Source organism: Tachysurus fulvidraco, chromosome 2 (assembly GCF_022655615.1).
Source record: "Tachysurus fulvidraco isolate hzauxx_2018 chromosome 2, HZAU_PFXX_2.0, whole genome shotgun sequence".
In the NCBI taxonomy this organism is placed as follows: domain Eukaryota; kingdom Metazoa; phylum Chordata; class Actinopteri; order Siluriformes; family Bagridae; genus Tachysurus; species Tachysurus fulvidraco.
The window spans coordinates 43,345,165-43,358,670 of record NC_062519.1 but is presented as its reverse complement, the minus strand read 5'-3'; the positions used below and the strand labels follow the sequence as shown (position 1 = coordinate 43,358,670).

The window sequence follows — 13,506 nt, the reverse complement described above, 5'->3', positions numbered from 1 at the left end:
AGTCCGTGGTCTTTGATCCAGCCGGTGTGGCGCGTGCGCGTCTCTGCGCGGTGCTGTATCGTAAACGGGCAGGAAAATAACCGGCTGTCATCTCATATAGGGGTGAGACTGGGTGTGAGACAGGGGTGAGACAGTGAGTGAGACAGTGAGTGAGACAGGGAGTGAGACAGGGAGTGAGACAGGGAGTGAGACAGGGGGTGAGACAGTGCGTTTCTCAGAGAATGATGGACGCAGTCGGCAGCAGTAAGAGCATGTCCTACAGCCGCTGGAGTTATGACAGGTAAGATACTGCATCACACACACACACACACACACACACACACACACACACACACACACACACACACACACACACACACACACACACACACACACTCGCGCACTCCTTCCTCCAAAACAAACCATGCTCTGAGTGTGTGCGTGTATGTGCGTGTGCGTGTATGTGCGCGTGTGTATGTGTGCGCGCGCGCGCGTGTGTGTGTATATGCGTGTGCGTATGTGTGCGTGTGTGTATGTGTTTGCGTGTATGAGTGTGCGTGCGTGCGTGTGTGTGTGTGCCTGCGTGTGTGTGTGTGTGCGTGCGTGTGTGCGTGTGCGTGTATGTGTATGTGCGTGTGTGTGTGTGTGTGTGTGCCTGCGTGTGTGTGTGTGTGTGTGTGTGTGTGCGTGCGTGTGTGCCGATTTAAGCGGTTTGAGTTGAGAATGAAGTTTCATATGTAATTAATGTTTAAAATGTTAATATAAATAATGAGAATGATAAATTATTACAAACTAAAGCTCACTTTCTGTCCCGATGGACAGAAACTACAGATAACACAACAGGAATATTTCAGCAGGTCTCACACTCAGGGAGCACGATTACCTTCTGCTTTTCTGTCATCTTAAACTCGCAGCTGAGAAAAAGGAGAGATTTTAGACCTCCAGAGTCTCGCTGAGAGAAACACTCGAACTGTGGTGATAAAAGTGGAACAGAAATGAAAAAGAAATCGACTTTTTAGACTAGTGTTGGTGCTGCTGATGGTGGAAATAATATCGATGGTGGAGATGGTGTTTATAGTGGAGATGGTGTTAATGGTGGAGATGGTGTTAATGGTGGAGATGGTGTTAATGGTGGAGATGGTGTTAATGGTGGAGATGGTGGAGATGGTGTTAATGGTGGAGATGGTGTTGGTGATGTTTTTGGAGATGGTGAAGATTTGGTCAGTCTTGGGAAAGCTCAAATCCGATCAAATTAAATTGTATTTGTCACGAGTACGTGAGTGAATGAGAGAGAGTGTGTGTGTGTGTGTGTGTGTGTGTGTGTGTGTGCCCTGCGATGGGTTGGCACTCCGTCCAGGGTGTATCCTGCCTTGATGCCCAACACAGGCTCCCCGTGACCCGAGAAGTTCGGTAGAAAATGAGTGAGTGAGTGTACACACACATACAGAGTACGACATGAAATGCTTTTTACGTCTGTCTGGTATTCAAACATAAAAAGGAATAGAATTAAGGATAAAAATAAAACCAAGAGGAGGCAAATAAATAAAACTATAAACTATATAAAATATATGAAAATATATATGAAAGGATATTGACAGTACAAAATTAAAAAGGATTTTGTAATTGTCCTTAAAGTGTCCATGTACAGTACGGTGTGTATAAAGTGTCCATGTGCAGTACGGTGTGTGTATAAAGTGTCCATGTGCAGTACGGTGTGTATAAAGTGTCCATGTGCAGTACGGTGTGTATAAAGTGTCCATGTGCAGTACGGTGTGTATAAAGTGTCCATGTGCAGTACGGTGTGTATAAAGTGTCCATGTGCAGTACGGTGTGTATAAAGTGTCCATGTGCAGTACGGTGTGTATAAAGTGTCCATGTGCAGTACGGTGTGTATAAAGTGTCCATGTGCAGTACGGTGTGTATAAAGTGTCCATGTGTAAGTCCAGAGATAAAGTGTCATAGTGCAAAAGGAAGGTTGTCCTGATCCAGATCCTGGGTGTTGATGTGACCGGACCAAGACAGGTCCTGTGTGATGTGGACACCCAGGTATCAGAAACTGTCCCCTCTCTCCACTGGGGTCCCGTTGATGTTTAGCGGTTGTTATGACCGCTCCTGCTTTGTGCTGAAGTCCACTATCAACTCTTTAGTCTTGCTGACGTTCAGGAGATGATTGTTCTCCTGGCACCGTCTCTCACCGTCTCGTCCTTGTTGGAGATCAGGAACACCACCACAGTGTTGTCAGCAAACTTGATGATGGTGGAGTTGGAGGTGACCACACAGTCATACGTGTACAGTGAGTACAGCAGGGGGCTCAGAACACAACCCTGGGGAGCTCAAGGCTTGAGTCATTTTTTATTGTCATTGCATTCATATTCTCTCTCACTCACAAACCCAAAGCCACACACACTCACATTCAATCACACACACTCACACTCACACACACACACACACACATTCAATCACACACACTGAAACACTGCATTCTTTGTAAATGTCTCAGCATGTTTGATGAAAGTATTATCGCTAGTAATGAAAGACACAGCAGCTCATCAACACGGACACGTTATAAAGTGCTAACTAATAACTAGTTGTTGTTGAAAGCCTGATACAACACATTATATCACAGAAATATGAATTAAGCTGCAGCCATTCCAACACCTCATCAGTTGTTCAGACTACAATATAAAAATATTAGATGATTACAGAATGAACTCCAGACTTCCACCTAAACCCACCTGCATCCCACTGACAGCTGGAGCCCCAACAATCACACCACTGACCCTCTGCATTAATGAACCACTCTGTGTGTGAAGATGTTGTGTTGGAACCTTGGTGATGGTCATGTAGATATAACTCAAACCATGAAGAACAGATAAAGCTACTGGAAATAGCAGGTGTGTGGTCTCCCAGGCTGGTTGAATCATCTATTGTGCATATTCAGAGGATTTATACCGTTAAACTGTCCTTATGTCTGTGTCCTTATTGGTTAAGATCTGAAAATCGTCTAGTGTGTAGTCAGCATTTCTCTGACCTTCACATTATCAGTCTACTGTTAGTCAAACTGACTTAATAAGAACTTAATTCTGTAGAAACATTGTCTTAACGTAACATGATTATGTCTGGAGCTTCTCTTTCTCCTCTGTGTCCAGGATAAACCTAGTGTTTCTAGTGATCTCCAAACAAATCCACAACATACACCAGCAGTTCATGATGTCTCTTTAGTTCTGTTTGGTCCTTTGGCTCTTCATTCATATTCTCTGCAGCTTGATTTTAGCTCCTGTAAGTAGGAGCCACTTCATTGCTGATTAGAGACCAAGATGAACTGATGACACAAGTGGTATCAGGTGTGACTCAGTTGTCATGAAAGCCAACAGGAAACTGCGGCACAAGAACAAACGAGACTCAAAAGACTGGAGAGATTTATAGGAAATCACGTTTGTGTTAAGTATCTGTTTATTGTACAGTAAGGACAATCGGCATGCCGATGAGTTAACTGGGGGTTTTATTTAAAGCTGCTGCATGAGGACTTGAGGTCAGGGTCAAAAACTGAGGGCTTTTATTTTGTAATCACTGAGGCAGACAGACAGGGAGGAGAGATAGAGAGAGAGGGAGAGAGAGAGAGAGAGATAATTTACCTCTTCTCTTTTCTTCAGTCTCTCCTGCATCTTTTCTTGATGGCTTGTGATGGTTGGTTTTGTGCAGCAGAGATCAGGCTTGAAGGTAACTGGATGTTCTTGTGCTGTATATATACAAGTATAGATTTATTCAGTATTAGTGGGTGAGCCAAAATATTTGTCATAACGAGATGCCAGTCTGCTCTAATTACACAAATAAATCAAGTGACATCGCTCACTTTACTAATTAACCCAGTTGTTATTCGTCCTGTTTACGGCCCTGACGACACCATCACCATGTAACTGGAGGAGCAGTAACCCATCACACACAACCCTGAGCTGGTCTCAGAACCACATCTACAAACAAAGGCAGACCTTCATACAATATAACACACACATGGGAGAAGTCAGGCATTAACACAGTTCCCTCAGGAACAATAAGGAACATACAGTCGTATGCAAAAGTTTAGGCACCCCTGACAATTTCCATGATATTCATCTATAAATATTTGGGTGTTTTATCAGCAATTTCATTTTGATCTGTCAAATAACTGAAGGACACTAAAGTGATGTTTCAGTAGTGACATGAGGTTCATTGGACTAACAGAAAATCTGCAATATGCATAAATTTGGGCACCCTTGCCATTTTGTTGATTTGAATACCTGTAATTACTTAGCACTGATTACTTGGAACACACAATTGGTTTGGTGGCTCGTTAAGCCTCTAACTTCATAGACAGGTTCATCTGATCATGAGAAAAGGTATTTAAGGCCAATTGCAAGTTGTTGTTGTCTTTGACTCTCTTCTGAAGAGTGACAACATGGAGGCCTGAAAACAGCTATCAAATGACCTGAAAACAAAGATTGTTCAACATTATGGCTTAGGGGAAGGCTACAAAAAGTTAGCATGGAAATTGTCAGGGGTTCCTAAACTTTTGCATACGATTATATTCTTCTTATTTGCATACACTGTTTAGAACATCTTGGCCTTGAAGCATGAGGTCTGTTCAGGTTCTTTTATCTGTCTATTTAAAAGCAAATCCAGTGTTCCAGGTAGTCTGTAATGTTAAAGAGCACATAATAAAGTAGTGTGTATATATTGTGTGTTGGTGTAGTGTGTGTTATACAGCGTACTGGTGTAGTGTGTGTTATACAACGTACTGGTGTAGTGTGTGTTATACAGCGTACTGGTGTAGTGTGTGTGTGTTATACAGTGTACTAGTGTAGTGTGTGTGTGTTATACAGTGTACTGGTGTAGTGTGTGTTATACAGTGTACTGGTGTAGTGTGTGTTATACAGTGTACTGGTGTAGTGTGTGTTATACAGCGTACTGGTGTAGTGTGTGTTATACAGCGTACTGGTGTAGTGTGTGTTATACAACGTACTGGTGTAGTGTGTGTTATACAGCGTACTGGTGTAGTGTGTGTGTGTTATACAGCGTACTGGTGTAGTGTGTGTTATACAGCGTACTGGTGTAGTGTGTGTTATACAGCATACTGGTGTAGTGTGTGTTATACAGCATACTGGTGTAGTGTGTGTTATACAGCGTACTGGTGTAGTGTGTGTGTGTTATACAGTGTACTGGTGTAGTGTGTGTGTTATACAGTGTGTTGGTGTAGTGTGTGTTATACAGTGTACTGGTGTAGTGTGTGTGTGTTATATAGTGTGTTGGTGTAGTGTGTGTTATACAGCGTACTGGTGTAGTGTGTGTTATACAGCGTACTGGTGTAGTGTGTGTTATACAGTGTACTGGTGTAGTGTGTGTGTGTTATACAGTGTACTGGTGTAGTGTGTGTTATACAGCGTACTGGTGTAGTGTGTGTTATACAGCGTACTGGTGTAGTGTGTATTATACAGTGTACTGGTGTAGTGTGTGTGTGTTATACAGTGTGTTGGTGTAGTGTGTGTTATACAGCGTACTGGTGTAGTGTGTGTTATACAGCGTACTGGTGTAGTGTGTGTTATACAGTGTACTGGTGTAGTGTGTGTGTGTTATACAGTGTGTTGGTGTAGTGTGTGTTATACAGCGTACTGGTGTAGTGTGTGTTATACAGTGTGTTGGTGTAGTGTGTGTTATACAGTGTACTGGTGTAGTGTGTGTTATACAGTGTACTGGTGTAGTGTGTGTGTGTTATACAGTGTGTTGGTGTAGTGTGTGTTATACAGCGTACTGGTGTAGTGTGTGTTATACAGTGTACTGGTGTAGTGTGTGTGTGTTATACAGTGTGTTGGTGTAGTGTGTGTTATACAGCGTACTGGTGTAGTGTGTGTTATACAGCGTACTGGTGTAGTGTGTGTTATACAGTGTACTGGTGTAGTGTGTGTGTGTTATACAGTGTGTTGGTGTAGTGTGTGTTATACAGCGTACTGGTGTAGTGTGTGTTATACAGTGTGTTGGTGTAGTGTGTGTTATACAGTGTACTGGTGTAGTGTGTGTTATACAGTGTACTGGTGTAGTGTGTGTTACACAGTGTACTGGTGTAGTGTGTGTTATACAGTGTACTGGTGTAGTGTGTGTGTGTTATACAGTGTGTTGGTGTAGTGTGTGTTACACAGTGTACTGGTGTAGTGTGTGTTATACAGCGTACTGGTGTAGTGTGTGTTATACAGTGTACTGGTGTAGTGTGTGTTATACAGCGTACTGGTGTAGTGTGTATTATACAGCGTACTGGTGTAGTGTGTGTTATACAGTGTACTGGTGTAGTGTGTGTTATACAGCGTACTGGTGTAGTGTGTGTTACACAGTGTACTGGTGTAGTGTGTGTTATACAGCGTACTGGTGTAGTGTGTGTTATACAGTGTACTGGTGTAGTGTGTGTTATACAGTGTACTGGTGTAGTGTGTGTTATACAGTGTACTGGTGTAGTGTGTGTTATACAGTGTACTGGTGTAGTGTGTGTTATACAGTGTACTGGTGTAGTGTGTGTGTTATACTGGTGTAGTGTGTGTTATACAGCGTACTGGTGTAGTGTGTGTTATACAGCGTACTGGTGTAGTGTGTATTATACAGTGTACTGGTGTAGTGTGTGTGTTATACAGCGTACTGGTGTAGTGTGTGTTATACAGTGTACTGGTGTAGTGTGTATTATACAGTGTACTGGTGTAGTGTGTGTTATACTGCGTACTGGTGTAGTGTGTGTTATACAGCGTACTGGTGTAGTGTGTGTTATACTGCGTACTGGTGTAGTGTGTGTTATACAGCGTACTGGTGTAGTGTGTGTTATACAGTGTACTGGTGTAGTGTGTGTTATACAGTGTACTGGTGTAGTGTGTGTGTGTTATACAGTGTACTGGTGTAGTGTGTGTTATACAGCGTACTGGTGTAGTGTGTGTTATACAGTGTACTGGTGTAGTGTGTGTTATACAGTGTACTGGTGTAGTGTGTGTTATACTGCGTACTGGTGTAGTGTGTGTTATACAGTGTACTGGTGTAGTGTGTGTTATACAGCGTACTGGTGTAGTGTGTGTTATACAGCGTACTGGTGTATTGTGTGTTATACAGCGTACTGGTGTAGTGTGTGTTATACAGCGTACTGGTGTAGTGTGTGTTATACAGCGTACTGGTGTAGTGTGTGTTATACTGCGTACTGGTGTAGTGTGTGTTATACAGCGTACTGGTGTAGTGTGTGTTATACAGTGTACTGGTGTAGTGTGTATTATACAGTGTACTGGTGTAGTGTGTGTTATACTGCGTACTGGTGTATTGTGTGTTATACAGTGTACTGGTGTAGTGTGTGTTATACTGCGTACTGGTGTAGTGTGTGTTATACTGCGTACTGGTGTAGTGTGTGTTATACTGCGTACTGGTGTAGTGTGTGTTATACAGCGTACTGGTGTAGTGTGTGTTATACAGTGTACTGGTGTAGTGTGTATTATACAGTGTACTGGTGTAGTGTGTGTTATACTGCGTACTGGTGTAGTGTGTGTTATACAGTGTACTGGTGTAGTGTGTGTTGTACAGTGTACTGCATACTGGTGTAGTGTGTGTTATACAGCGTACTGGTGTAGTGTGTGTTATACTGCGTACTGGTGTAGTGTGTGTTATACTGCGTACTGGTGTAGTGTGTGTTATACTGCGTACTGGTGTAGTGTGTGTTATACAGTGTACTGGTGTAGTGTGTGTTGTACAGTGTACTGCATACTGGTGTAGTGTGTGTTATACAGCGTACTGGTGTAGTGTGTGTTATACTGCGTACTGGTGTAGTGTGTGTTATACAGCGTACTGGTGTAGTGTGTGTTATACTGCGTACTGGTGTAGTGTGTGTTATACTGCGTACTGGTGTAGTGTGTGTTATACAGTGTACTGGTGTAGTGTGTATTATACAGTGTACTGGTGTAGTGTGTGTTATACTGCGTACTGGTGTAGTGTGTGTTATACAGCGTACTGGTGTATTGTGTGTTATACAGTGTACTGGTGTAGTGTGTGTTATACTGCGTATTGGTGTAGTGTGTGTTATACAGCGTACTGGTGTAGTGTGTGTTATACAGTGTACTGGTGTAGTGTGTATTATACAGTGTACTGGTGTAGTGTGTGTTATACTGCGTACTGGTGTAGTGTGTGTTATACAGTGTACTGGTGTAGTGTGTGTTGTACAGTGTACTGCATACTGGTGTAGTGTGTGTTATACAGCGTACTGGTGTATTGTGTGTTATACAGCGTACTGGTGTAGTGTGTGTTATACAGCGTACTGGTGTATTGTGTGTTATACAGCGTACTGGTGTAGTGTGTGTTATACAGCGTACTGGTGTAGTGTGTGTTATACAGCGTACTGGTGTATTGTGTGTTATACAGTGTACTGGTGTAGTGTGTGTTATACAGTGTACTGGTGTAGTGTGTGTTATACAGTGTACTGGTGTAGTGTGTGTTATACAGTGTACTGGTGTAGTGTGTGTTATACAGTGTACTGGTGTAGTGTGTGTTATACAGTGTACTGGTGTAGTGTGTGTTATACAGTGTACTGGTGTAGTGTGTGTTATACAGTGTACTGGTGTAGTGTGTGTTATACAGTGTACTGGTGTAGTGTGTGTTATACAGTGTACTGGTGTAGTGTGTGTTATACAGTGTACTGGTGTAGTGTGTGTTATACAGTGTACTGGTGTAGTGTGTGTTATACAGTGTACTGGTGTAGTGTGTGTTATACAGTGTACTGCATACTGGTGTAGTGTGTGTGTGTGTGTGTAAGGTGTGAGGAAGAAACCTTAGAGGAACCAGAAACAAAAGAGAACCTCATTCTTGGTGACACCAGATTAAACATTTCCTTTTTTGTTTTTCTTGTGTAACCAGGAGCTTATTATTATGAGCATATTAATAAGCGGACTGTGTCTTTTGTCTTTTGTGTAGTGTCTTGTATTTTTTGTCTGCACTGTCTTTAGTCCTGCACTGTCTTTAGTCCTGCACTGTCTTTAGTCCTGCACTGTCTTGTTTGTCTTTAGTCCTGCACTGTCTTGTGTGTCTTGTTTGTCTTGTCCTGCACTGTCTTGTGTGTCTTGTTTGTCTTGTTCTGCACTGTCTTGTGTGTCTTGTTTATCTTGTCCTGCACTGTCTTGTGTGTCTTGTTTATCTTGTCCTGCACTGTCTTGTGTGTCTTGTTTATCTTGTCCTGCACTGTCTTGTGTGTCTTGTTTATCTTGTCCTGCACTGTCTTGTGTGTCTTGTTTATCTTGTCCTGCACTGTCTTGTGTGTCTTGTTTATCTTGTCCTGCACTGTGTACACCAGGTTACACAGATACACTTTATGTATCTAGGACTAACTTACTAAGTCCTTATAGCTCTGTGTGTGTTTTATGTAACACACTGATCCTGGGGAAACGTTGTCTCATGTCACTGTGTACTGTAACACTTAGATATGGTGTAATGACAATAAAAGCTTCTTGACTTGACCCACCAATGATGAAACTATCAGTTGGTTGGCACAAATGAAGGGAACTGAGATACTGGATGAAGCACCCACCCTTGATGAAAAACAGAATGCAATTTGTCTTCTATCCAAAGGCAGAGCGCTGAGGTCAGACTTCATCCCTGTGGTGTGGCAGTAATCAGGCCTGGGTGTGGCTAGAGAAACTGAACTCAGGTGTGATAAACCACAGTTAGTTTATGTTTTAACAGGGGGGCTAACACTTTTTCACACAGGGCCATGTGGTTTTGGATTGTTAGTAAATTAGTTTAATGATCTGAAACATTAAAGTGTGACAAACATGCAAAAAAATAAAAAGTCAGAAAGGGGAAAACATTTTTCACACCACTGTGTTTAAATTCCTGAAGTAGTTTATGTTTTACTCAGTAATCATCTAATAATCATCTAATAATCATCTTATAATCATCTTATAATCATCTAATAATCATCTTATAATCATCTAATAATCATCTTATAATCATCTTATAATCATCTTATAATCATCTAATAATCATCTTATAATCATCTAATAATCATCTAATAATCATCTAATAGTCATCTAATAATCATCTAATAATCATCTAATAATAATAATAATAATAATAATCATCATAATCATCTTCACGGCTTTATTCGGTTCCCATGGATATATATATATATATATTTTACTTAAATCTAATTAATTATAAAACTTTAATATTATACATTCACTCTCTCTCTCATACGATACGTATTATGGTGTTCTACACTCACTAATGACAGTAGCATCGTAAGGGCTTAACGAAAACACAATACACGAGACACAGTTGACAGCGTGAACGAGAGCGGCGAGATACAACAGGGGAAGAAGCTGGGAGAGGATGCGATGATGCGCAGCCAATCAGCTCAGATCTCACGCCGGGAGCCAATCACGTGCCTTGTCTGAGTGCCTGTGGGTTTGTACAAAGCCTCTGAGAGAGTTTCTCTCTTTGTCTGGCGTCCTGGGAAACCGTTGTTATTTTTATTTTTCAATGAATAATCTTTAAAAAATCACCGATGCACCGAGGCCACGAAACTTGAACGGCGAAACTTGAACGCGAAGTGGCGTCGGATTACTGTACTGATATACTTTATAAATTTAAGCAAGTCAAAAACCATAAAACATTGATTTCTCAAGCCAGAGGAAAATTCTGAAAAAATCTTGTGAAGCCCTACGGTTTAAACCTCAGTGTCTAATCTTCAGCCTATTAATATCACACTTCAGTGAATTCAGAGCTCATTAATAACCATAAATGTGTTTATTTATAATAAATATCAGTAATATATATTATAAATACAGTTCTGTAAAGCTGACATTGTTAAAAACATGATGGTGAAGATATCCATCATTAAAAGCTCACAGTGTTTGCTCCTGGACATACAGAACAGAACACGTCAGTCAGATGTAACACTGTCAGGTTTAATACAGTCAGATGTAACACTGTCAGGTTTAATACAGTCAGATGTAACACTGTCAGGTTTAATACTAGGTCAGGTTTAATACAGTCAGATGTAACACTGTCAGGTTTAATACAGTCAGATGTAACACTGTCAGGTTTAATACAGTCAGATGTAACACTGTCAGGTTTAATACAGTCAGATGTAACACTGTCAGGTTTAATACTAGGTCAGGTTTAATACTAGGTCAGGTTTAATACTAGGTCAGGTTTAATACTAGGTCAGGTTTAACACTTAGTTTTAACACTGTCAGGTTTAATACAGTCAGATGTAACACTGTCAGGTTTAATACAGTCAGATGTAACACTGTCAGGTTTAATACTAGGTCAGGTTTAATACTAGGTCAGGTTTAATACTAGGTCAGGTTTAATACTAGGTCAGGTTTAACACTTAGTTTTAACACTGTCAGGTTTAATACAGTCAGATGTAACACTGTCAGGTTTAATACTAGGTCAGGTTTAACACTTAGTTTTAACACTGTCAGGTTTAATACTAGGTCAGGTTTAATACTAGGTCAGGTTTACATCATCATCGTCTCACTAAGTAGTCCAGCCAAAGCCTTCCTTGCTGTGCAGCTCCACACAATGCGGTAGCGTGTTAGCATGTCAGCATCTGCTCTGAGATACTGGGGTCATTATGACACTTGGTGCATTTTCATTTGGAGTTTTAAAACGTACTTGTTTCTCTGGTGCACACTGCTCTGTAAACACCATGTGTCCGTATGACAGTGAAGCACAAAGTCGAATGATGAGATTAAATGAGATTTAGATGTAGATGATTAGATGTGTGGATTATAGCCGCTGGTCTCTATAGCTGCATTAAATAATTCTATAGCCGCATTAAATAATTCTATAGCCGCATTAAATAATTCTATAGCCGCATTAAATAATTCTATAGCCGCATTAAATAATTCTATAGCCGCATTAAAATGCATGAAGCTTCTTTTCATGTCAGTTTTAATAGCAGGTTTAAGTGCTAACAGTTTTAAGCACATTCTGACATAAGTGTGAGGTTTGAGTCATCATCAGAGGCTGAAGGCTGATTCAGATCAGAGCGTGGTCTAGGATCAGTGGAGACGTGGTCCTGAATATAAAAACCCTTTTTCCTGTCATGAGCTAAGAACACTTCAGGCAGAGCAAACACTACATCATCAGTGCAGCACTAGATCTGGGTTTAGAGATAAGCAGCTCGTCATCAGGGTTCTTGTTCCTCATTAACTTTATTCAGCTCCTCCTCACCTTTGCTGTCGAGTTTCAGATGACAGTAACGAGAAGGTGTTTCAGGAGCTTCTAAGACAAAATGCTAATGTAATAAATTCCCTCTGCAGTAGAGTATAAAGCTCTTTAACATCATCATCATCAGGGTTGTGTGTGTGTGTGTGTGTGTGTGTGTGTGTGTGTGTGTGTGTGTGTGTGTGTGTGTGTGTGTGCGCAGTTTATTGTCTCTGTGGACTAAAATGGAGCTGGAAGTTTTCTGTGATGTTGGAGCGCCATCCTGTGGCACAGTGAAATCCGTCATTTATACGATAATTAAATGATGAATGAAGTAATGCGTTTTTAGTTAAAGTTTTATAGTAAATATTATTTAGTGAATGCAGTGTCTGTGAGGCTGTGAAGTGAATCTCAGTCATTAAGATGTTGGTCTACTAATCAGTAGGTTGTGAACTCCAACCCCAGGTCCACCAAGCTGCCTCTCCTGGGACCCTGAGCAAGGCCCTTAACACTCGGCTGTATAACAGAGATAAATGTTAAGTCACTCTGGATAAGGACAACTGTCAAATGTCATAAATGTAAATGTCATGTAAATTATCACATTGAATGTACATATAATCTCTGAAGGAGAATAAAATGAAGGTGAAGTTTGAGTATGATGCCACTGGGGGTGTCTTAGTTCTGTGCAGAGATAAAAACAACAACAACAACAACAACAACAACAACAACAACAAGCAAACGTGTTAATTATATTCATCATGTACATCAAAACAGAAACAAGTGGAAGGAGCACGTGCTCAGGACCATGCATGGTCTCGTGGGGGTGGAGACTGGGAATAAGAGATAAAGGTGGTGTTAATAAAAGGAGGATTTACACTAGACTCCGTGTCTCATTAATCTGTTTTTATTTTTGTAAGGATTTGAATATTTTTCTGTCTGAAGCAACAAACAGACATCATGCACTGCGTCAGAGCAGCCGGTCAACACAGCGCCTACTGTGTCCAGGCACAAAAGACAGAAAAGCGTGTGTGTGTGTTTGCAGTAAGTTTTACCTCCCTGTAGCCTTCATCATCATCATCATCATCATCATCATCATCATCATCATCATCATCATGGTTGATTTCATTGTCATCATTCTCATCCATGTGGTCTGTTAGTTGGTTGTGTGTTTAACTGAGTGTATGATGGAATTTGTAAACATGGAGCTGGAGTTTGTTCTTCTGGTCATTTACTCAGCATTGTGTTCCTCTTCACTGATGCTTTACTGTTAAATTCATTATATGTGATATTTGTTGTTTTTTTGTAGATTATTTGATTATATCTAAGAAATCT

At 41.0% G+C, this 13,506-nt stretch overlaps 1 protein-coding gene across 1 annotated transcript in view; it reads left to right on the top strand.

Annotated features, from left to right (window-relative positions):
• tub (TUB bipartite transcription factor) overlaps positions 1 to 13,506 on the top strand; it is a 56,148-nt gene continuing 42,642 nt past the window's right edge. Inside the window, exon 1 of the mRNA XM_027178137.2 lies at positions 1 to 280. Within this exon, the coding sequence (XP_027033938.1) occupies positions 222 to 280 (59 nt within the window). The 5' untranslated portion in view covers positions 1 to 221. The remainder of the gene's footprint in view (positions 281 to 13,506) is intronic.